This window comes from Triticum aestivum, chromosome 1D, assembly GCF_018294505.1.
Source record: "Triticum aestivum cultivar Chinese Spring chromosome 1D, IWGSC CS RefSeq v2.1, whole genome shotgun sequence".
NCBI classification, from domain to species: Eukaryota; Viridiplantae; Streptophyta; class Magnoliopsida; order Poales; family Poaceae; genus Triticum; species Triticum aestivum.
Window position 1 is genome coordinate 243821071 of NC_057796.1, and position 24526 is coordinate 243845596.

Below are 24526 nucleotides of genomic sequence, written 5' to 3' on the forward strand. Positions count from 1 at the left end.
AAGTGAAAGGTGAGAAGCTTATTACTCTTGGGTGTTTGGGCACCCTAGAGCTTGTTCCTCTTGGGTGCTTTGGTGCCCTAGACGGTTGGTGTTGTCAAAGCTCAATCATTGTGGTGTAAAGCTTCAAACAAGTTTCGGGAGACTCCAATTAAGTTGTGGAGAGTGCCCCGAGAAATTTGTATGGGTTCTGGTGACTGCCCCCAAGGGTTGTCATTTGTATAGGTTCGGTGGCCGCCCTCAAGGGTCCCTTAGTGGAATCACGACATTTTACATTGTGCGAGGGCGTGAGGAGATTACGGTGGCCCTAGTGGCTTTTCGGGGAGCACTGTGCCTTCACACCGCTCCAAGCGAAGATTGTCATCCGCAAGGGTGTGAACTTGGAGATACATAGTCGTTTCCGCGTGCCTATGTTATCTCTTACCCGAGCCCTTTACTCATGCACTTTTACTTTGTAATAGTCATAGTCTTTTTTATTATATATCTTGTTATCACTTAATTGTTTATCTTGCTTAGCATAAGTTGTTGGTGCACATAAGTGAGCCTAATTGTTTTAGGTTTTATGCTTGACAAATTAAACGTTAGTTTTATTCCGCATTTGTTCAAGCCTAAAGCGTAATTATTTTAAATGGACTATTCACCAGCCCTCCACGCAACATCCATGATCTTTCACTCGTGTAACCTCGCGGGAACCAGGACCGGATCCAAACTTTTCTTGAAACATGCCGGAAGATTGAAGATCGGGCTTCCCATACCCAGCTTCGTGAAGATCTAATTAAGCATCAACGTAGTTACTACTTGTGAGACAGTCTCCTTTTATTCGACCATGTCTACTCATTTTATTCATGCTTGATTTGAACCCTAGACGCTGACCAGACGAGGAAGCTCAAGACCGCGTGCACAAGTGCTCTATCAAAATCAAGATAGAGGAACAATCTGACCGTGGAGAAGCGCGTCGAGACGCCGCGGCCATTTCGATTCAAACTAGACTGTGCTTTACCTTGGTTATTAAACCTGGCCTGACACGCGATAACTAACCCCAGGCCGCAGCAACGCACAAAACCACCAGCAGTAACCAACGCACGAAACCAGCTCCCCGACCCCGAGTTCCTCCCCTCCCAGGCCCAGGCCAGAATCCCCAAATCCGGATCAGCCGCAGAGCAAAACGTTCGAAACCCAGACACAGACGCCCAAGCCCACGCCCACGCCCAAATCTCTCTCTCTCTACTCGCATGCGCGGACGCGCAGCTACCCGCAGCAGCGAGTCGCCATGATCGTGCGCACCTACGGCCGCAGATCCCGCACCTTCTCCGACGGCGCCGCCGCCGGCGGAGGCGGAGGGGACCGCGGGCTCTCGTCCTCGCAGGACGCGTTCGCCTTCGACGGCGGGGATGGGGACGACGAGCTCGCGGCGCTGGGCTCGTCCGCGTCGCAGCCCTTCCCGCCGTCGCAGGAGTCCTCCTCGATGTGGGACTTCGACGAGGACCCGCCCACGCAGCCCCCGCCGCCCCGGCTAGAGGGGCCGCGCCGGAAGGGGCGCCGCGGGAGGCACGCCGAGCCCGAGCCCGAGGCGGCCACGGCCACGCTCATGGAGGCCGAGGAGTACGGGGAGATGATGGAGAGCGTCGACGAGGTCAATTTCGCGCTCGACGGGCTGCGGCCCACCGCGCCCAGGCGGGTGCGCCGGGCCAGCCTGCTCGCGCTGCTCGGGATCTGCGCGTCCGCCGCGCGCCGCCGCGTCCTCCGGGCTCAGGGGTCAGTGCACCTTTCTCTTGGTACACAAGTTGCCTTCTTGGTCTTCTTGGTGCCCAATCTTGGCTCCCCGAATCGAGAACCTCGGGTTAGGGTTACCAAATCGGGGCTTCTTGCGGGTGACCTCGGTTCAAAGATTGGGATTCTGTACGATTAGGGCTCAAGAATTTCGGTTTCTTCCGGAAAGGAGCCACCTTTTGGCCTTCAGACCACCACGAACGAGCGAGCTCTGTTTCCTTTGCCTTGTGATGAATAGCTTAACTCATGCAGCTTATTTGTTTGCTTGCCTGGCCTGAGCTGTTTAGTTCGATTAGTTTGCTTTGTCGGGCTTTTTGTTGTAGAATCAAGACTTCACATATCGTGGAGAATCCCCACTGACACAACTGGGCTTAAGTAGTATGCACCTGAGTTATCTGCGTCCCAAGCAGGATGGTCTCTTTGTTTTTGCTAAGACCTCAAGTATGCCATGATTCCATAAGAAGGAAGCATGGTGATTGATTGGAAATGTCTAGAAAGACATCTTCCCTTTTGAATTAGAATTTGCTCCGGTCTATAGATACGTCTGAAGAACATTGTTGGTAGAAGGGCCATCCATTGAACTCGAGCCTAATATTTCTCCTCTGTTCAGGAGAGTATACATTTTGGTAACCAAAAGTGCAGTATTGAACCTACCTATTTGAGCTGTGAACAGCACCAGTGTTTCACTCTTAACTCACTGTCATACCAACATTTTGACAATTGACAACTATTTAAGTTTAGGGTGTACTGCTTTTCTTTGATCTGTATAGTTGAAGATGTAGGATATTGTCTGTTCCTGTCCCAGCCAGTCTTCAAATTTGTTGTTTCTATAAGATGTACTATGAGATAATTAATAATAAGCGTACTGAACATGTGAAATGCTTATTTAAACTGGGTAAGTTCAACGTTAGTATTTAGGGGTGTGTCTATAGCTCAGTCAACTTAGGAATAATTATTTCTCAGTCAACATTGATAGCCATCCGATCAAGATCATCTCATCCCTTGTGTAGTTGCACAATCTCGATGTGAAGACCAAACTATTTTTAGCTGTGACTCAGTTGCCTGAGAAATAGCAAAACTGTTTAGTGAAACAAAGGGCATGCTTGAAGTGAGGATGCTGGAATCACTAGATTCTTGAAACGTTTTACCCATTTCTACATCAGTAGATGGTTAACATTGTTGAAAGTAAATTCCCATTGAACACAATTATTTTAACATGTAACCATGTAATGTTCATCTCAGTAATCTATTTAGTCTGAGAAGTACCAAAATCAAAATCACTGTTTAACAAACATTTCATTTGTTTTTTTCAAATTTTACACGTATTCCATCTTGTTACTCACAAGTGCATGTTTTGTTATGTCCTGTAGATTGGTAAAGCAAATTATAGATAATGTTTTGGCTCTGAACATTGATGATCCTTCCTGTGGTGTTGCGGCGGCAGCTCTTTTATTTGTTTTGGCAAGTGATGTGAGTACCTCTCAATCCCAAACCACCAGATGATATGTTTCTGTGCATGCTGCTTTCCGTGCGCATTAAATATTCTCTTCTCACAAATCACAAAGATACTCATGTCGTGACAAAGCTGTTTATTTATTTTTTCTTGTAGAAGTATTTGCTTTCTTTCTCAACACTAATGCATGATAAAAATAACTTTAGTTAACTAACTTCATGCTTTATTTTTTATTGACAGCTGAACCATAATTTATGATTTAAATTCAGCTAGTTTGCTACTCCCTCTCAAGTCTATAAAATGTCCTATATTAGTTTACAGAGGGAGTATTTACTATTCAGATTTTCATTTGTGAATTACATATATTGCTCGTTGAATGCGTTTTCCCAACAGTTGCTGCTCTTTTAATACTTCTGAGTTCCGATGAGCATTCCTTCAGCTTCAGTTTCTTCTTATGATCAATCTATCCTTGTTGTTATTCAGGTACAAGAGAATCATGTACTAAATTCAGAATCGTGTATTCGGTTTCTTCTTAAATTATTAAATCCTCCAATGGACGCAAATGATGTCAAAGCACCATCTATAGGTTCCAAACTCCTTGGAATCAGTAAAGTTCAAATGTTTAATGGCTCAAATAAGGATTCCGATTCCAGCTCAGAGGATATCATATCAAAAGTCGAAGAAATCCTCTTAAGCTGTAAAGAAATCAAGCCACTTGACAGGGATGGAAAGAGAGCATCAAGGCCAGAATTATGTTCAAAATGGCTTGCTTTGTTGACAATGGAAAAGGCATGCTTGTCAGCTGTCGCATTAGAGGGTATGGTTTTTAATCAATTTCTTGACCACGATTACCCTATTGCCATTATTGCATTCACCGCGAAGTACACTGTCAATTCACAAGTTAAGCATTGCATGCTTGCTTTACATGGATGCCTTTGCCTAGCCCTTGTTTCACTTGTGTTTGAGTTTTCAGTGATGGCTTGCCTAGTCCAGAATTATGCGTAGTAACTTATTTTTTTGCTAAATATTACTCATTTTCAATTGTTTATCTTTTCAGAGACTTCTGACATGGTGACCAGAGTTGGAGGGGATTTCAAAGAAACATTAAGGGCATTGGGTGGTCTTGATAATATTTTTGATGTTATGGTTGATTGTCATTCCTCACTGGAGGTATGATCTTGCTTATTTTTTATTTTATTTCATAAAATAAACAGGTATGCACAGGTTCACATAAACAACATTCAAGCTGTCATTATCTGTTCTGTCACAATGCTGAAGAATGGTTGCATGTTTTTGTAGTCTGTACATTTTAAGCCCTAACATGCTTGAAGCTGCACACTAAAACTTTGCTGCAGCACAAAATTATGCTGTGAAATTTTCTCTGATTGAAAATTTTAAATCCTGAATGCAGTCTTAGAGTGATTTATGTCAAGCATTAATTTTTGAATTTTGAATCTCTAGTGATTATATGTGTCCAAGGTGATAATACTTGCATAGGTTTCATGTCATGGAGACATTATATGATTATTACCCTGTTGAACGCTACAATTTCCACTACACAAGCGGACAAGCCTCTCTTAGAGTTTAAGTGAATTGAAGCCACATGTCGTGTTTCTGGTTTGTGTAGTTTATGACCTGGGCCTCCGATGTGTACACCATTTATTTTCGCAGTGAATTATTCTGCTAGTCCTTTTTCCCCATTTCGCATACTTAATGCATTATATACCAGTTAAGCTAACAGAATATAATATATTTGTGCTGGCCAACCTTGTATATCAGGGAATTGTAAAGGATACCTCCACTCTGTCCTTGGAAACATCTTTGCAAAGTGCTGCACTCCTCCTGAAATGTTTGAAAATTTTAGAGAATGCCACATTCTTAAGTGATCAGAACAAGGTAATTTTCCATATCTTGGAATGTTAGTTCAGTGCAATGATAGTATTGCCATGTACTACTTCTTAACTTCACTCGACTCCTTTTGATCCTTCCAGACCCATTTGCTCAGCATGAGTAGAAAATTGAGTCCCAGAGGCTCTACAGTTTCTCTTGTTGGTGTCATTATCAATATTGTTGAATTATTATCAGGTAATTTTGCATTAGATTTCAGTATTTTTCCTATTCCCATATAATGTAACGTTCAACATCCACTTTGAAAACTTGCAATCTGATGCCTATTTTCCTTTGCTGCAGTACTGTCTCTCCTTCAGAATTCTTCCACTGTTTCCATCAGTACAGATAAAAAATCTTCCAAAGGTTGTAAAGGGGGCTGCTCTGGTAGTCACAAGTCACAACCACCAAATTATTTGAACTTCTGTCTTTCCTGTGAACTGTCTAAATCTAGATTCAATACTTGATATATTTTCAGTGTTTTTCTATATTGACGACCCAGAGTATCCTCTCTGGGTGCAGCAATAAATTTGCAAGGCAGTTAGGGTATCATGCATGTGCACAAATGTTCACTGTACACAAAACTATGATGTTCACCTTCTAGTCTTATATAAAGCACAACGATATATATTCCTCGATACAAGTTTAATATGGTCTCACGTTCGTAATTCTCATGTGCACAAATGTTCACAACGATATATATTCCTCGATACAAGTTTAATATGGTCTAAATTCTCTTGTGCAGCAGACATCAAGGGTGCAACTACATTGAATGGTCATGGCAAGGGCAAGAACTCAAAGCAAAATAAGCTTTCGCTGAACCAGAAATGCCAAAATTGCTCATCTTCCAAATTAGATGCTTCTCATATTAGTATATCTTCCACTAGTGATGTTGGCCTATCACAAATGACACTTGATTGTTCCCAGTCTACTTCAAGCAACAGGGCATCAAGTGGTTCATTAGGTGAGAGGCACAGCAATGGTCTTGGTCTTGGTCTGAAGCTTAATATAAGAAAGGAACGTGGTAAAGCCAACCCAATTAGAGGCTCAAGTGGATGGGTTTCTATAACAGCACATAGTTCTGATGGAACGTCCAGAGAAATGGCAAAACGACGACGTCTGTCTGAAAACGGCAACAGTGATTTGAGAAGTGGCAGTGGTAGTGATCCTTTTGCATTTGATGATGTTGATCAGGAGCCTGAACTATTTGGTCAAAAAAAGAGATCAACACATGGCCGTCAAGCAAAATCAGCGAATGAGAAATTGTCGGACGATCGTGGGATTGCTGCGATTGGAAGTCAGGAATCATATCAACCTGAAGATAATCATCATCTGGGTGCAACATCCCATTCTAATGTTGATGATGATTCCAATCTTTTGGAAGACTGCCTTTTGGCATCAATTAAGGTAAGCCTTCTTGATTTTTGTTGGCTGGCATATTTTTGTAAAGAAGTATTGCATCCCTTTGAAATAGGTTTGTCCATTTGTGAATGCTCAGTATAGGCTGTTAAACCTTTGGTCAATGTGTGAATTCGTATGATCGCATGCACTGGAAGATCTTTCACCATTTATACCACACAGTAACTGTTCGTGGAGTTGTGATGTGTCACTTGGTTGGAAGTTTAAGAAAGAGTATTAAGACAAATATACATCAATATGTCATAGTATCTGCTTCACTCCGTGCATCGGTGCATACTCGAGGAATGGGCTGAGCCTGATGCTCAAGTTTAGAGTTCAGTTTGTGGTGCCTGATTAACACTCTTACTTAACCTGAAACCTGCTTTAGTTGGGTTTAAGCATTAACATAAAGCTGTCTCAGGCTTGCCTCCTATTGAAGGTTGAAGGTTCTGCTAAAAGTTACAATAAGCTTATTAAACTGAAGATAAAATTAGAACTTCCATCCAGAGCGTGAATGAACTTGCTCGTATGGTAAGTCCCAATTGTGATCAGCTCAGATGCTTTTCTAAGCTTATTGACCACCTTTAAACGGTTTTAGGTGCTCAGCCTGTTAAGTCACTTTGAAGATATGTTTCAGTATTAAATTTAACTGTGACAATAAGTTGTTTTTGAAAGACTAGTCTGTATGGATAAACTAGTAGTTGATCTTGTCTCAACTAATTGTGGGCCTAAGCTTAACTGTACATACCTATGTATTGCTTCTTGTGACGGTATTTGTGAGATATCCCATAATAATTGTAGTCTCTTATCTTTTTCTGCTCCTCACTAGGATATTTGATGAAAGATCATTGCACCTTTACCTTATCACTCCAAAAAGAAACTGTAACTGTCCAAAGGGTCTAATCTTATTCGTCCCTTCTATTTTGCTGTGCAGTATTGAAACTTTTGAACAGTTGGTGGATGATGTTTTATGTTAGAAAAATGTTATGTGGTGTTACTTTTGCAATGGCATGTAGTATATGATTTTCCCATGTTTTTTCTGGCAGGTTCTTATGAACTTAGCAAATGACAACCCATCTGGTTGTGAACATATTGCATCATGTGGTGGACTTAACACCATGGCCTCCTTGATCATCAAGCATTTCCCTTCATTTGATTTCTCCGCGGACACTGGCCGAGATGTCGATCTTTTACAAGACCTCACCGATTCTGAGGACAGCAAAGCATGCCAAGTGAAAGCTAAGCAACTGCGAGATCATGAGCTTGATTTTCTGGTTGCCATATTGGGCTTGCTTGTCAATCTCGTGGAAAAAGATAGCCTTAATAGGTAAAGCCTGTTACTTTCTTCCTTTCCATTTGTTTGATTCATACCCGTGTTACTGTTGTGCTTCAGCTAGTTCCTTGGGGTCTGGAGCAGTCATATATCCCAACTAACAAATGTCTAGTTCTAAATAATTTCATGACCTGGCTGTAGGGTACGGCTTGCATCTGCTCGTGTTTCTGTGGGTCTGTCTAAGAATGCGCAGAGTGAAAAGGCACAGAGGGATGTTATACCACTCCTCTGTTCAATCTTCTTAGCAAGTAAAGGTTCTGGGGAAGCTTCTGCAACTATATCACCGGTAATTCTAACCTTGAATCCCTTAGTTTAAAATCCATGAAATGGAAACTAATGCATTTGTAGGCTTTGATATCCAGTCAATTGACAAAATATCATGAATAGTCGAGTACCATTCCATTTTAAACCTGCACTATATTATTAGCCCTTTTTGGGGATCTTTGTTGCAAATGCCTTCTACCTAGCAGCTAGCAAATCCTATTGTATGATGTCCTGTAGCTCATTTGATTGACTGCTTATTATAACTAACCAGGATGATGAAGAGTCAATGTTGCAAGGAGCACGGGAAGCTGAAATGATGATCGTGGAGGCCTATGCAGCCCTCGTGCTTGGCTTTCTTTCGATAGAAAGGTTAGTAATCTGAGTTGTCGTCTGTAATGTTCCATACTTCCATTACGGTGAGTTGATTGCATAATGTCAGCCTCAATGGTGTTGGACTTGTTAACATTTTGTCTGCTTCAACAGCATGAAGGTTCGAGGAGCGATTTCCAGCTGCCTTCCAAACAACAACTTGAAAGTTCTTGTGCCTGTGCTAGAGAAATTTGTGGTATGCCTCTTGTCCGGTAGATCTTACCCTTGTAGGAAGCTTATTTTCTTCTTCATTTCAACATTTTACCCTTCTTGTGCTATGTTTCTACTTGCTGCTGCGTATAGAGATAGAGCATGTAATAATCCGTTTATTTGTTACATGTGCAGGCGTTTCATCTGCAGCTTAATATGATGACAGACGAAACACACTCATCTGTTACAGAAGTTATTGAAAAATGCAAACTATGATAGGATGGTGAAGAGGTCACTTTGTATAGACTGACTGGCCTCTTCGCAGCCGAGGCACACACAAGTGTTCCTCCTCGTCTCCTCATGCGCCGCAGATGACCTGCAGTCGTCTTGCAACTAACCAACCATGGTGCCATTCTTTCTTTTCTTTTCCTTTGGCCCCCCTGTTGTTGTCGCCCATCTTTTGTGTGTGCTCCTTGTCGCCTCTCAAAACACGTTGTTTACTTAGCCAATTCAATTGAATGTAAAATAACATCATAGGGAATGTACTGTGTGTGCGTGTGTGTGTTTGTAATTTGTACTGGTACCAGTCATAGTCAGTCACCACACATGCCTAAATCTGAAGAAGCTTAATGGAACGTACCCTCGCCATGCCGTTTGGTTTGTGCCTCCTGTGTCTGAAACAGATATTTTGTTTGCTTAATACTGTTCCAAACACCGGATTACATTCAGCAGATGGATTTTATTTGGTCAAAATTGTTGCTAGTCAATTATGCAAAAAATTAAGCAAAAATGCTATTCTTACTTACAACTTGTACAAAATTTGTACGCTCCTTTGATTTTAGCTAACCATCATATATTTGAAAATGGTAGGACTAGCACCGCTCAAATTAAACGAATATAGTGACACATTGAAAAGGGTAGTCGTGCATTTCTTAGGTCCTCTTTGTTTGGGCTACAGATTCTTGAGAATTAGGCTGTGTTTGGCAATCCACCGCTTCATCACCAGGGAGCGGAGCGCGCGGAGCAGCCTTGAAAAGGGTAGTCGTGCATTTCTTAGGTCCTCTTTGTTTGGGCTACAGATTCTTGAGAATTAGGCTGTGTTTGGCAATCCACCGCTTCATCACCAGGGAGCGGAGCGCGCGGAGCAGCCTATTTGCCGCTCTCCGTATTTCTATTGTATGCCGCTCCGCTCCGCGGCGGAGTTACGGAGCGGAGGGATTCCGAACAGAGCCTTAGTTGTGGCTTGGATTATAGTGAGGGGCGGCTCCCCTTTTTTGTTCGGTTGGGTCTACTTGCCGCTCTTCGTATTTCTACTATATGCCGCTCCGCTCCACAGCGGAGTTACGGAGCGGAGGGATTTAACATAGCCTTAGTTGTGGCTTGGATTATAGCGAGGGGCGGCTCCCCTTCTTTGTTCGGTTGGGTGGGAAAGAACAAGGTGGAGAACCTGGCGTTGGAGGAAATTGGGCTAGGGGCCAATGGCATTTCTAGCGTAATAACAGGGAGAAGTTGGTCTATTAGCATTTCTACCGTAATAAACGGGGAGAAGTTGGTCTATTGGCATTTCTACTGCAATAACGGGGAGAAGTTGGTCTATTTCGGAACCTGGATAAATGGCAACTCGGGTATCTAGGGAATCAGCAAATTCGCAGCTTCTGGCCTGCGCCTTGCTGTAGCACAATTCTAGAACCCATTCTTCAAAGCTAAGATAAAAATCTAAGTGTTTGTTTGAGATTCTGATTCTGGATGGATTAGAATCCAAGAATCTGTAGTTTTTTTGTTGCATGGTAATACGTGTCTCATTCATATCATAAAGAATAAAGTACAAGTCATGTAGAAACCGACATGACAGAATTGAAAAGATAGCAGAGCATCTCTGATCTTCACACCAACGCTCGTCACCTGCCTCCAGCACCACCACAATAGCCACCGAAGAAAAAAATGACGAATCACCACCTCACCCGAGCTTGACACGGCTCCATGGCTGATATGCAGCTTTGAGACCTCCAAGGCAGCTCAGCAAAAGCGAAGCCCTTGTCGTTAAACGAATCAGACTGGGGCAACACCCGGGACACGCCAACGAACTCCAGATCTGGCATCCTACCAAGACTAAGACGCCGAAGGAGGAAACCATACCTGCCATCCACGAACCACGAGCTCAGCAGATGTTCCATCTTCCAGATGCCGTCGATGCAGACCACAATCTGCATCCACTCCTGGACTGCCTCCCAAGCTCTGCGCCGACGCTGGAGCAAACGCCGCCTCAACGGTGGAGCCCGAGGACACATGTGAAAGTGTGTTATATCGACTAGAGGGGGGGGGGGTGAATAGGCGATTTTTACAAATTCGTCACTGAGGAAATTCAACTTGAGGAATTTGCTAAGTGACGAAATACAAGCAGCGGAATAAGTACTCAGGTGCAAGCATAACATGGCAGTAACACAGTCATCATGATGATATGAAACAAGCACAGAGCACAGGTAGCATGTAAACAGGATAAGCAGGCTGAAGATAAGATGACTGAAGAAATATGATTGAGGAAATTGATAAAGTCTTCAGTCAAAGTCTTCAAACAGTAACAATCAATTTCATCAACACATGAATGAGGAAATGAAAGGGTTGAAGAAATAAAACCAGTAGCTCAGTGAAGACAATGATTTGATAGACCAGTTCCAACTGTTGTGACAGTTGTACGTCTGGTTGGAGTGGCTGGGTATTTAAACCTGAGGACACACAGTCCCGGACACACAGTCCTCACCGCATTCTCCTTGAGCTAAGATCACAGACCTCGCCCAATCACTCGTGGTAAGTCTTCAGGTGACTTCCAAACCTTCACAGACTCGGTCACTCGGCGATCCACAATTCCTCTTGGATGCTCTAGCCCATGACGCTTAACCGTCTGGAAGATGGACAATCTTCAAAGGTAACAAGCGTCGATTCCACACAGGAACAATCTCTTCAGTGATGCTCGATCACTTTGGGTTGTAGGTGTTTGGGTTTGGGTTTTTCCTCACTGATGATTTTTTGCTCAAAGTCCTCGGAGGATGGGATGCTCTCAATGACAAGTGTCAATTTCTCTCGGAGCAGCCAACCAACTAGTGGTTGTAGGGGGCGGCTATTTATAGCCGGGGAGCAGTCCAACATGATAAGACATAAATACCCTTTGATGATATGACCGTTAGGTGGATACGATATTTCGGGACAGCTGGCGCGTAGCACAGCAACGGTCGGAAATTTGAGATCTCAAATTCCTCAGGGCTATCATGTTCCTCACTTGTAGGCAATCCGCACTGGGAAATTCGTAACTCCTCAGTCAGAACAAATTCCTCAGAGACCAGAAGATCTTTGTCTCTGTCACTGAAGAAATTGACTGAACTGCATGAGATTTCCAAAGGCTTCACTCGAAAGGATTGGGTAGGTGTAGGATTTTGAGATGAGCATCACTTGGAAATTTTTCCTTAGTTTTACCTCGACCCCCTTTAACAGTACGGTGTTTTCTATGACTCAAGAAAGAGAAAATGAAACTACGAAAACAAAAATCTTCACACTTCATAATCCTCGCATCAATATCAAAGTCTTCAAGATCACACCAATTTCCTCACTTTCAAAGTCTTCAAGAAAACCAAAGTCGTCAAATGAAGACATTCATTTTTAGTGGGTGACTTTCTTCGTAAATATCAAACTCCTCATAGACTTATAGAACCTGCGTATACTCACAAACACATTAGTTCCTTAACCTATAAGTCTTCAATACACCAAAATCACTAAGAGGCACTAGATGCACTTACAACAGGTCCACCACGAGGATGCCGCCGCCGCCACGCCATCCTTACTTGAACAGACTTGTTTCTAAATCCATCCCCAACCATAGGACCGATGGCCTCATCAGGGAAGGATCCGAGGAATCTTTCGCCGCCATCGTCGCCGCCGAAGCAAAGACGATTAACAACCTAAAAACCTAAACTACGAGGGAGTAAAATCGATCCACACGCGTGGATCCGACGACCCCCCTCACCACCGACGAACGAGGTCGCCGGCGGAGAGGAGCCGGCGGAGAACAACATTGGAAGATCGGCCTCTCCTGGCGGCGGCTAGAGTTGCAATCGCCAAGGACGAGAGGAAAATTTTGTAGGACTAGATCATTTCTCTCTTTTTCTGTAGCTAAAGCCCAAACAAAGGCCACCTTAAAGTGCAATCTGTGTAGATTAAAAGTACAACTACAAAGAAAATACAAGTATTGGCTGATTTCAAATCAAACCATTTAAATAAATAAAATGGAAAATACAAGTAAAAAGTTCAAATAAATCTTGAACATTTTTGAAATGTGTTCCGGTGAAAAATATATATTCAAGTGTAGCAAATAGATAAAATCGAAAAAAGTGATAAAAAAAGATTGGCTAGCTATCATCTAGATAAAAATTAACCAAGTCGCATCTAACTCCTACATCGTTCGATTTTATGTGAAGATTCGTGCAGATTATTTTATTTGATCAATTGAATGATATAGGAGACTTGTATTTTTTTTTGAGTGATATAGGTGTTAGCCGAGACTTTCCCAATTCACATCTAGCAAATAAAAAAACCCAGTAGATTAGCAAAAAAAATATGATTTAACGGATTGGAAGAAGATCCGTAATAATATTGTCTTATTTTAGGCTCAATAATAGACTAGTTTGTACTTTTTACATCAATAATGTGGCCACTTAGATAAAGCATATAGGATTATTTCTATCATCATTTTAGCTGGGGCCATATTTGAACTCCGGAATAACATGAGTCGACGAAGGTAGGACCTAACCCTAACCACCACCCCGTGATCCGATCCCTCTTGCCGCCGCCAGGGTTAGCCTCGCGGTGGTGGGTAGGATGTTGTTCATAGCCTGATATGGAGGAGCTGGTGGGCTGCTACGGGATGTCGATGGTGATTCATGGTCGGGCTATGACTGTCGGCAGGTGATGCTCGTCGGCGACGTTGGTGATCCAGAGCAACGATCTTCAATGGTGGCACGACCTTGCTAGGTCACCCGAGAATAGGGAGTCGATGCATTGTCCTGAACGGCGATGAGGTCGACATCAGGCCTGAACCTGTTGTGCAATGATACATGTGATTTTTCCAAGGTTTTATTTAGGAGTCTTTGAGTTTGGTTTGGGACAGCGAGGCCGCTGCCTTCTAGGAATAATGTTCTCCTCGCTCTTTCATTATGTTGGTATGTCTATCGATAGCGAGGATGTCTGGAGCCGTGCTCCGGCGGGTCCGGGATCCGGTCGACTCAGGGTTCCAGTCGATCCTTCTTGATTCAGCTGACGTTCATGGTCTTCAGAGTTTTTGCATATCCTCTATCTGTGTTTTCGATTTGCGTTGCAGTTCGCGGTCGTTGGTGTCTCCTAGTATGCATTGATGACTTTTTATTTGTTGCTTCTACAAGCTATTGGGTTTTCAAAAAAATAATAAAAAATTTCCCGCCCGAGATGGAGGCCAGAGGCAGCATCGAGTTATGCTCATACCTCCGCCGATGGATAAATGAGGAAGAAGATTTCGGCACCCAAAATCAACTGTAATTTTATCTTTCTGGGTGTGTGTGTTGTAAATTCATGTGACACTTAATATATGGCCTAGGGCCTTTTGAAAAAAAAAGAACGAATGTAGATAAAGCGAACCGGGCCACAGAATGTACTACAGAGAAACTTGGCAAACACCGCCGAAACAAACCACCGCCGGCCACCGTTTTGCCCGAGTCTAGCCCCGTCCGCGCGCGCATGCGCGTCCAGTCAGCGCGCGCTCGCCCGCTTCCACCCTCACGATTTTATCCACTCTCACCAGTCACCAACGGAGCTTCGCCCAGCGCCATCCCCCCCGCCCCGCCTCCGGATTCTCTCGCCCCAGGCCGAACAACCCCACGTTCGCCACGTGCGCGCGCGCCACCGCCTCGCCGCCCCAGCCAATGATCTAGAGCCTCGCGGATCTGACGCGGCACCCGCGCCCCGCCTCCGCGGTCCGGTCACCGTCTCGCTTGCCGCCTGTTCGTGCTGCTCTCGCCGGCATAGGGGGACGCGTGCGGCGAGCTCGTCCATGGGGACGCTCGTCTGGCTGAGGCCGACCGCGGCCCCGGCCGTCCCCGCCGGTCCCTCCGCCGCGCACGGTACGCGACACGGCTCGACGCTTACCTCCGGAGAAAGCCCCCGCGATGCTGCTGCTGATCCTATCTTATTTGGTGCTTGGTTTCTGTTTCGCTCTTCTGCAGTGGTGGCTGGCGGTGGTATAAATGCCCGGCCTCGGCGTGTGTCCATGGCGTCCCGCTGCCCGAACCCGCGGGTGCTCCAGGCGGGGAGGTGCCGATGGCTGGTTGCGAGGTCGGGTGTCACGGCCGCTGCGGCGGCCGCCGATGACCCTGAGGATTCGTCGGGGCTTTCAGGTTTCAGGCCTCCTCCCCTCTCTAGAGCCAAATGCTTTGAACTTCTTATGCCAGTGCCCGCGTAGCTAAGCTGTGCTAGCTAGAAAATCACATTGACATGTAGTTTTACGAAATATGGAAGTTATGGAGCGTATATGAACCTGCAATGTTGCCGTTGCTAGTGCTATGTGAGTTAGGTGAGTTTTGATAAACCAATAATGCAGAAACTCAAACTATTGTCCCAACCCTTCATTTCAGTATGGACCAGAGGATATGATTTGATACTTTCCTTCCTTCTGTTTATAACCAATATATGATGGACTGTAGGCTTATAATTGTTACTTCTACTCATGTGAAAGGTGTCATTAGAGTTTTTAGATTAATTTCAGAGGGAGAACAGCAGTTGTTAAGGTATTTATAAACCCTGTAGCAGCTAATGCCAGTGGCATGTTTGATGAAATTTAAGTAGTAGGCCCTACTGACTAGTACGTATTAGGAAAATCATCTCCACATATTCTGCAAACAATCTGTTGGTGAAATCATTCAAATTATATTCTAGCTGGATTTTTTTGTGCTCACTTTTTCTTTTTGGAAAACTTACTTATATTTATTTATTTAACCAGATCTGCAAGTGGCTTCAAGGATCAGAGGGGTCTTCTTCTATGCAGTGACTGCTGTTGTGGCGATCTTTTTGTTTATAGCTATGGTTGTGGTTCATCCACTTGTGCTCTTGTTTGACCGCCACCGTAGGAGGGCTCAGCACTATATTGCAAAGATTTGGGCTACTCTGACAGTTTCCATGTTCTACAAGCTTGAAGTCGAGGGAATGGAGAATCTACCTCCCAATAGTAGCCCTGCTGTCTTTGTTGCTAACCATCAGAGCTTCTTGGATATCTATACCCTTCTAACTCTAGGAAGGTGCTTCAAATTTATAAGCAAGACCAGTATCTTTATGCTTCCAATTATTGGTTGGGCAATGTATCTCTTAGGTGTCATTCCTTTACGGCGTATGGACAGCAGGAGCCAGCTGGTATGGCCTTAGCCTTGTCCCTTCCTTTTTCAGTAGGCTCTTAAATTTCGATAATCTTGTGATTGAATATAAGTTGTGGATTACCTGCAATTTGTGCCACTGAAGAAGTTCTTATTTGGTAATTCCTTTGCATATCCTTTTTGTTAGTGCAGCTCCAGCATCTTATGTGAAGCGTACATGCATACGCCCAAACCTGATAACCTATTTTGTTTAGTTTAGTTTAGTTTTCAACATTAATGACATTTTTTGTTAAATGCCTTCCTATTATAGAGTTTACCCACTTACACTTCATGTTGAACATATCATATATCCTCTAAATTCAGGACTGTCTTAAACGGTGTGTGGATTTGGTGAAAAAGGGGGCGTCTGTATTTTTCTTTCCAGAGGGAACTCGAAGTAAAGATGGAAAGCTAGGTATATTCAAGGTTAGGTTCCGTCGAATGTTATTTTACTCTTGTGTGTACTACGCTATTAGCTTTCAGTTCCGTGAAGTACTGACATTTTATAATTATCCCCAGCGAGGAGCATTTAGTGTCGCAGCGAAGACTGGCGTTCCTGTCATACCTATTACCCTTCTTGGGACAGGGAAACTGATGCCTCCTGGAATGGAAAGCAACCTTAATTCAGGTTCAGTAAAAGTCATTATTCACCGTCCAATTGAAGGGAATGATGCAGAGAAATTATGTACCGACGCAAGGAATGTGATAGCAGACACTCTTCTTCTACATGGTTATGGAGTGCACTAGTGGAAGTGGGTGGTTTTTCCTATTCAATGGATCATGGAACCTAGTTTGCCGAAACGTGTCGACTCAAGGCAAAGATAGTTTACAGGTACACGTTACTGACTAGTTCGATATTTTGAGAATCAGTAGGAAATGCTATTTGCTTCTTAAGAAGAACAGCTTTTTGAAATGAAAGAGTTTCCACGGGCGTCGTATATCATTTGTTCAAATAAGGTTCATGTAGCATAATGGTATGACTGCGCAAAACGTATCTTCAGTTTAAACTTCAAGAAAAAGGACACCTTCAGTTTGAATATGTGCCCCACATTTAGAGGTTTGAGATTGTTATCTCCACCACATGGAGGTGTGAGACGAGTGTCCTAATAAGAGACTGAATATAACACAGATGTATTTGGTGGCGGAAATACTTGTAAGTACGTATTTTTTAAAAAGGAAGGATTCCAAAAGATCTACCCTTGTTTGTGCAGCTAGTAGAGGTGCTGAGTGCAGGCATTCTTTTTGCTGCAGAATGAAGACAGGGGCTGGAGGAAGAATAAGAATGACTTGTGCTTGTTAGTTGCTGTGTGTGACTTGCAAAATAGGCTTTGATGTAGTTTATCTTTCACAAATTGTAGTTTGCATTATTTGCCTTGTTCTATAGTATTTAACATGAAAAGATGTTATGTGTCAAAGAATTCATCTGGATTTAGATGATCTTGCCATATTCTACATACTGGGAAGATAAGAAATTTTTTTGTGGGTGAGAAGATAATAAAGTTGGCACGTTGATTTCCTTTTGGGACTTGATAAAGATGCCTTCCCCCCCCCCGGCCTTTTCAAGTGCATATCAGTAACCGAGTTCGGCTTCTCGCCGAGACGTTCTTGTCCTGACTCGGAAACTTCCCGTACGACGCTAGGGTCTTGCCTCCTCATGTTAACGGAATGGGCTTTACCTTCCCTGCCGTTGCTGCTGCCCGTTTTTTTTTCTTTTGTTCTTTTTCACTCAGTTTTCTTTGTCTGATTTTGTGGTTTCCTGACCATTTTTTTTCTATGGATATGTCTAGGACTCAGTCGACTGAGACTTCGCGAAGTCTCAGTCGGCTGACATCAGCGTACAATTTTTCTGCGTTGGATTGTATGTATTAGCCTGCGTACGATTTTTGTTACGTAAGTATATGTCGCTACCGTACCTTTCCAGACTCAGTGAGCTTACATGGGCCTGCAAATCGGCCCATTGGTTCCTTCACGTCACGTGATGTGTTCCTTTCTCTCTTTGTGTACCTCTTGCTTTCTCTTTTATTCTCATCATTTATTTTTTTAAATAGATTTGAATCATATAAAAAATATTTATGCAAAGAAGTAAAATATCAAAACAGGAAGGAAAAAAGAACGCAAAAATAATTTCCTGCTCTTCGTACCATCTTGCTCTCTCTCTGTTTTTCTTATCATTCTTCAAAAAAACAATTTCTATTGTAACAAAGATCTTTCATGTTACAAAAATAAAATTAGAAACCAAATAAAAATGAAAAATAAAGACTAAAATGAAACTATAACAAAAATAAAATTAAAAACTAAAAACAAAAATTAAAACCACAGAAGAAAAAAAGGAAATGCACCCCACCCACACACACACACATAAAAACACAAAGTTGTTGTATTGAAGACATGTAGTTGCACTTGGTGTCGACATATGGAGGTAGTGGAGGACATGCAACTCCCGTGGACAAAAACGCTGCTAAGTTACACGCACATTGAAGACATGCACATGCAGTCGGGGTGACACTTGCAGTTGCATGCCTAGTGGCAGACATGTGCAACTCCCCCCGAACAAAAAACCCATTAAGTTGCAGTCATGTTGAAGTCATGCAGTTGCAGCCGAGGGCAACACTTGTGGTTGCATGTCTAGTGGCAGACATGCAACTTCACCGGACAAAAAACACCGCTAAGTTGCAGTTACATTGAAGACATGCAATTGCAGCCGGGGGCAACACTTGTAGTTGCATGTGTAGAGGCAGACATGTAACTCGCTCCAACCGCTAAGTTGCAGTCGCGTTGAAGACATGTAGTTGCACTCGGGGAGACACTTGTAGTTGCGGTCGGGTCTACACTTGCAGTTGCATGTCTAGTGACAGACATGCAACTCGCTCCCGGACAAAAAACAACGCTAAGTTGCAATCGTGTTGAAGACATGAAGTTGAGGGCGACACCTGTAGTTGCATGTCTAGTAATAGACATGCAATTTCCCTCTTCACCCCCGGTAGGGGTGGGCATAAAAACCGAACACCGAACCGAAACCGTAACCGAAAAAACCGATTTTTCGGTTTTTACCAATGATGCAGAAAAATTCGGTTTCTACACTCAATAACCGAATTAAGTTCCGTAGGTTTGGTCTTATTTTCGGTTAACCGGAAAAGATACCGAACAGTGGGTAGGCATGTCTTCCAGCCAGTTGTACGTCGCTACGGAGCATGCAATCCAGCCCGCGTGCGCCTGCGCGACCACATGCGTGCAGGCCCTGCAACCAACATGCATGCAAGGCCCAAAGGAAGCTCAGCCACGTGACTGCATGAGTCCGTGGGCTTCTTTTTTTATTTTATTTTAGTCGACTTAGTGGGCTTCTTCGCATAAGGCAGAGCAACCGGCCGGCAACCATCATGTTTAGTCCCACCTCGTTTGTTTAAGGAGAAGTAGACAACAAATCGTCTATATAATAGGCCATGCGTGAGTGCTGTTGGGAAAAGCGCAAAGCGCACCATTCATGTCTCGGTGTATCGGTATATACCGAAACTGAACCGAAATTTTCGGTCAACCGAAATATCCGTTACCTGTTTTGCACTGCCATTTTCGGTTTCCAGTTCAGCAAACCGAATTTAATAAAATACCAAACGGTAAAAACCGAATTTTTGGTTTATACCGAATGCCCAGGCCTAACCCCCGGACAAAAAGCATGACTAAATTGTAGTCGCGTTGAAGGCATGGAGTTGCAGTTAGAGGGCAAAACTTGCAGTTGCGTGCCAAGTGTCAGACACGCCCACTCCCCTGACAAAACATAACAGAATTGCAATTGCATTCAAGACATGTAGTTGCAAATCGAGGGTGACACTTGCAGTTGCATGTCTAGTAGCGAACATGCAACTCCCCGTCCCTGACAAAACATCACCGAGTTGCAGCCTCGTTGAAGGGATGCAGTTGCATTCATGGGCGACACCTGCAGTTGCAGGTCTAGCGACGGATATGCAATTACCCCCACTCTCGACAAAACATAACAGAGTTGCAATCTCATTCAAGAAATGCAGTTGCAAATCGAGAGCGACACTTGTAGTTGCATGCCTAGTGGCAGACATGCAAATGCCCGTCCCCGACAAAAGACAACCGAGTTGCAGTCGCGTTGAGGACATGCGGTTGCAGTCAGTGGGTGGACATGCAACTGGAAGATGGAAATTTGGAAATCGTCTTGAGAAGACAAAAAATCAAAAAGAAATACTAAATGCCATCAAGAGCCATCTCCAAGCGGCATGCCGTGCGCACACAATATCGTTAGTCTTATTTAAATTTTAAAAATAATCTATACTAAATATATAAGCAAACAGTATATAAAAAAGTAGAGTTGCGACAAACAAACAAATAAGATACAAGAAAAACATGTATCATAGATTAGTTGTATTTTCATAAATTATTAAAAAAGAATAAAAAATACAAGATGACATTCGAATATGGTTAGTTGCACAACAAATTATGCGCTGTTTAAATATGAAAAATTAAAAAGAACAAAGAAAATGCCACCTAAAAAATATCAGAGATGCCCCTATGAACTACCAATCGCTATGTTTTTTTCCTCCTTATATTAATTCATAAGGAAAAACCTTATGTTTTAGTAACTATTCATGTTCTTATAGTGGAGAGTAAACATCTACGTAGGAGGATCCAAAAATTTATGCGGACAAACTATGAGGAAAACAAAAAAAAGGAAAATAAATATAAGGAAACATCACGCCACAACCTACAGCCCACATAGAAAAGGCCCAAGATGGGTGGACAATGACCACAACGGCACAACTGATGGGCCACCGTCTGCTACGGTAGAAACAGGGCGAGTAAACATAGACAATAACGCGCAGATTAATCAAATTGGATTGGCTAACCTCGGTCGACTGAGACTTCACTAAATCTCAGTCGACTGAGATTTAGCACAACCGTTTTTCTATTTTCTCTTCTACATTATTTATTTATTTTTCAAGAAATGTTCAAACTTTCAAAAATTCTTCATGTTTTTAAAAATTATTCGTGTTTTTTTTCTTCAAAAAATTCTTGAATTTGAGAGAAGTTCACAATTTTAAAAATCTTTGGAATTTTCAAAATTATTCATGATTATAATCTTTTTTTTAAGTCGTGGACATTTTGGAATTTCATTATTTTTTGAATTCATGAACACTTTTCTAATTCACATATTTTTTGAATTTGGCAAGAATTTTTGTATTTCATGAACCTTTTTGAATTTACGGATTTTTAGTACGCCCACATTATTTTAGTTTTTTTATTCACATTTTTTTTCTAAAACCATAACCTTTTCTTGTAGTCGTGTTTTTTTTTCAAATTAAAATTGAACTGGCCGAAAAAAACGAAATGAGAAAAACAAAAACAGACTTGCGGCATCTCGATGGGCCAGGCCCATCTCGCGCGGTCTATATAAAAGCAGCGCCCCTCGTGGGTGCTTTCTGTCTTCTTATCCCGCGAGGTGGTTACTGCCGAACGCCGCCGCAATGGGCTTTACCCTCCCAGCCGCCATGGCATCCACCAGCGCCACCTTGCCTGGTTGGTCGATGCTGGATCGCTTCGTGTTCTGGAGCGAGAACTTCGCCTTCCCCAAGGACGCCGCCTCAACCCTGGCCCCCGGCACCAACTCCATGGACCAAAAGTTCCGGATCTGCTTCAAACTCGTCGACCCGCCGGGGGTGTCCCGCCTTTATCTGCAGATGGAGGACGGCCTGTGGCAGTCCCATAGCTTCGACATCGTCGCCGCCCACCGCGCCGCGCTTCTCCTCCAGATGAGCTACCCTATCCAGGTGCCAGGCTACGACGCCATCATCCCGATGATCGACCACTTCCTCTACCGCGCCGCCGGCGGTGGCTCTCCGCCGTCTCTGGAGCGGCTCCCCCCTCTTGACGGGACCATCGCCCAGCTCCAGGACCGAATCAAGGCCCGGGCCAGTGACGACGCCACCACGAATCAGCTTTTGCGCAGGCTGCGGGGCCTGGACCTAGGCGTCCTGTGCCGCGGAGGGGACGAGGTCGCCGTCGCAGAGCTCGAGATCACCGGGTCCATGGCGCCGCCCAAGCTCCACGTACTCTGCCCGTCCACCTCCAGCAGTTGGGAGGTCAAGCATCCGCCCATCGTACCCTGCGACGCCGCCAAGGAATTTGATCTGGGGGAGTTCTTTAGGTGCTTTGATGCTCACGCGGTCGTCTCCTTCAGGAGTTATCTGTGCTGGGTCGATTACTCCCTTGGCATCCTGTTCTGCGATGTGTTTGACGAGAGCCCCAAGCTCCTAAACCTGGAACTCCCAGCTCAATTGCCCCAATTGCATCGCGAAGTCATGGGCCGAGCATGGGCCGAGGCGTACCACGCCGTGGGCGTCACAGAGGGCGAGGTCATGAAATTTGTCAAACTTGTCCGTGACAAGGACGAGCTTTCTGAAACCACTGGACCTGCCACCGATGCTTTCACCATCACCTCATGGTCACTCAAAATAACAGAAAGCAACGGCATGATGAAGTGGGAGCAGGATGCATTTCTTAGATCCAGCGAGATCGGGTTTGATGGATTCACGCATCTTCCTCGTACCCCGTTGGAATTCCCTCTCATCAGCATGTATGAGCCCAGTGTCGTTTACTTCATGATCGGGCATGACCAGGCGTCGTACATGTATAATAAGGTGTGGATTGTTGCCGTTGACATTAGCAATGGCAAGGTGAAGTCGTCGTCTGCATACATCAACGGTGTAGAACAGGTGGGGGACCTCTGTGGTGAGGAAGCTTTGTACTTTGCCAAAGAAAAACCCCAGTGTTACACTAGCTTTCTTCCTGCCGACTTCGCCAAGCACCTCAATTTGTTTGGAACCAGGTAATTGCTTCTCATGTACTCACTCTATAAAGAAATATAAGAGCGTTTAGATCACTAAAGTGCAGAGGGAGTAGGTATGTATTTCGTTGTTTGTGCACAATATTCATTTAGATTGTTTGTTTTCTCAGCTACTTATGTTTGCTGCCCCATTTGGTGTTTGTGTCAATCAAGGGTAGTCTTGATCTTACTTCCAGTAAACAAAAATAACCTGGGATCTAGAGTTTGGAATTTGAATCAAAATTTTGAAGAGATGTTAGTTGGCTGTGACCAAAAGGAGTACTGTCTTCCTCTCTAAGTTGTTCTCATCGTATTACCTGTCACATCTGTATGATGGCCATCCTTCAAGGCTTCAACCAAATCTCTCAACCTGCAATTTCCAGCAAGTTAAGCTGCACCTGCTACCACCGAGGCTTTGGGTACTTATTTTTGAGACGCAACCATTTATATGGCACTGCGCCACCTTGTTACTGTAGAACGTGTAATTTGTCCGTCTAAGAGCATCTCCGGCTGTTGCCTCCCAGGAGGCATAAAAATCGCTGCCTGAAGGCGAGCCGGCGGTACAATCGGCGCTGGGGGCGGTTGGGCGTCTAGCCGTCGCCCCCAGGCGTCGATATTGGCCCAGTTTTCGGCCCACTTTCGGCGAATAAAGGCCCCATATGGGCGAGAATCGGCCCATATTCGGTGTGGTTCGTCGTGGTTCGGCATTGAATTCTTAACATGAATATTTTTTTATCACATAGTTCATCGCAGAAAATCAAATAGTTCAACAAAATAGTGCAACAACAAATAGTTCAATACACATTATATAGTTCAACAAATAAAAACTCATATTCACCACACGTCGCGCCCGGCGTCGCCCTTGAGCCTTCATAGGTGCTCCACCAGATCCTGCTGCAGTTGATGCTGCACCTGTGGGTCTCGGTGTTGGGAATCGTAGCATAATTTTAAAATTTTCCTACGCTCACCAAGATGCATCTATGGAGTATACTAGCAACGAGGGGAAAGGAGTGCATCTACATACCCTTGTAGATCGCGAGCGGAAGCGTTCCAATGAACGTAGATGACGGAGTCGTACTCGCCGTGATCCAAATCACCGATGACCGAGTGCCGAACGGACGGCACCTCCGCGTTCAACACACGTACAGTGCAGCGACGTCTCCTCCTTCTTGATCCAGCAAGGGGGAAGAAGAGGTTGATGGAGATCCAGCAGCACGACGGCGTGGTGGTGGATGTAGCGGGTCTCGGCAGGGCTTCGCCAAGCTTCTGTGAGAGGGAGAGGTGTAACAGGGGAGGAGGGAGGCGCCCAAGGCTGTGATGTTGCTGCCATCCCTCCCCCTTTATATAGGCCCCCTGGGAGGGGGGGGGGCGGCGGCCAAGGGGGGTGCCTTGCCCCCCAAGGCAAGTGGGAAGCCCCCCCACCCTAGGGTTTGCAACCCTAGGCGCATGGGGGGAGGCCCATGGGGGGGGGGGCGCCCAGCCCACTAGGGGCTGGTTCCCTTCCCACTTCAGCCCACGGGGCCCTCCGGGATAGGTGGCCCCACCCGGTGGACCACCGGTATATAATTCTTCACCTCCGGACCATTCCGGAACCTCTCGTGACGTCCGGGATCTCATCCGGGACTCCGAACAACTTTCGGGTT

The 24526-nt window shown here is 44.4% G+C and overlaps 2 protein-coding genes across 7 annotated transcripts; both read left to right on the plus strand.

Moving 5' to 3' along the window:
* The first annotated feature begins 1080 nt into the window (after positions 1-1080).
* On the plus strand, positions 1081-9269 carry LOC123181245 (wings apart-like protein 2). 4 transcript variants are annotated; one of them, XM_044593507.1, is made up of 13 exons: positions 1081-1752; positions 3138-3237; positions 3704-4037; positions 4278-4390; positions 5000-5116; positions 5212-5305; positions 5411-5494; positions 5853-6514; positions 7552-7832; positions 7980-8124; positions 8374-8471; positions 8586-8667; positions 8817-9269. In XM_044593507.1, exons 1-13 carry the CDS (start codon positions 1268-1270, stop codon positions 8895-8897), a joined length of 2676 nt encoding a protein of 891 aa, XP_044449442.1. In that variant the 5' UTR covers positions 1081-1267; the 3' UTR covers positions 8898-9269. The 4 variants fall into 4 exon arrangements, with proteins under 4 accessions (XP_044449442.1, XP_044449443.1, XP_044449444.1 ...); XM_044593508.1 differs by having other exon boundaries at positions 5856-6514; XM_044593509.1 differs by having other exon boundaries at positions 5411-5473.
* A 5125-nt stretch (positions 9270-14394) lies between these two features.
* Positions 14395-17558, plus strand: LOC123181246 (1-acyl-sn-glycerol-3-phosphate acyltransferase LPAT1, chloroplastic). Of its 3 annotated transcripts, none has more exons than XR_006491601.1 (6): positions 14395-14761; positions 14864-15034; positions 15637-16043; positions 16367-16468; positions 16562-16874; positions 17294-17558. XR_006491601.1 is itself a non-coding variant. In XM_044593511.1 (5 exons), exons 1-5 carry the CDS (start codon positions 14692-14694, stop codon positions 16787-16789), a joined length of 978 nt encoding a protein of 325 aa, XP_044449446.1. In that variant the 5' UTR covers positions 14395-14691; the 3' UTR covers positions 16790-17079. The 3 variants fall into 3 exon arrangements, 1 of the variants encoding a protein (XP_044449446.1); XR_006491600.1 differs by having other exon boundaries at positions 14396-14761; positions 17254-17558; XM_044593511.1 differs by lacking the exon at positions 17294-17558 and having other exon boundaries at positions 16562-17079.
* The last annotated feature ends 6968 nt before the right edge of the window (positions 17559-24526 follow it).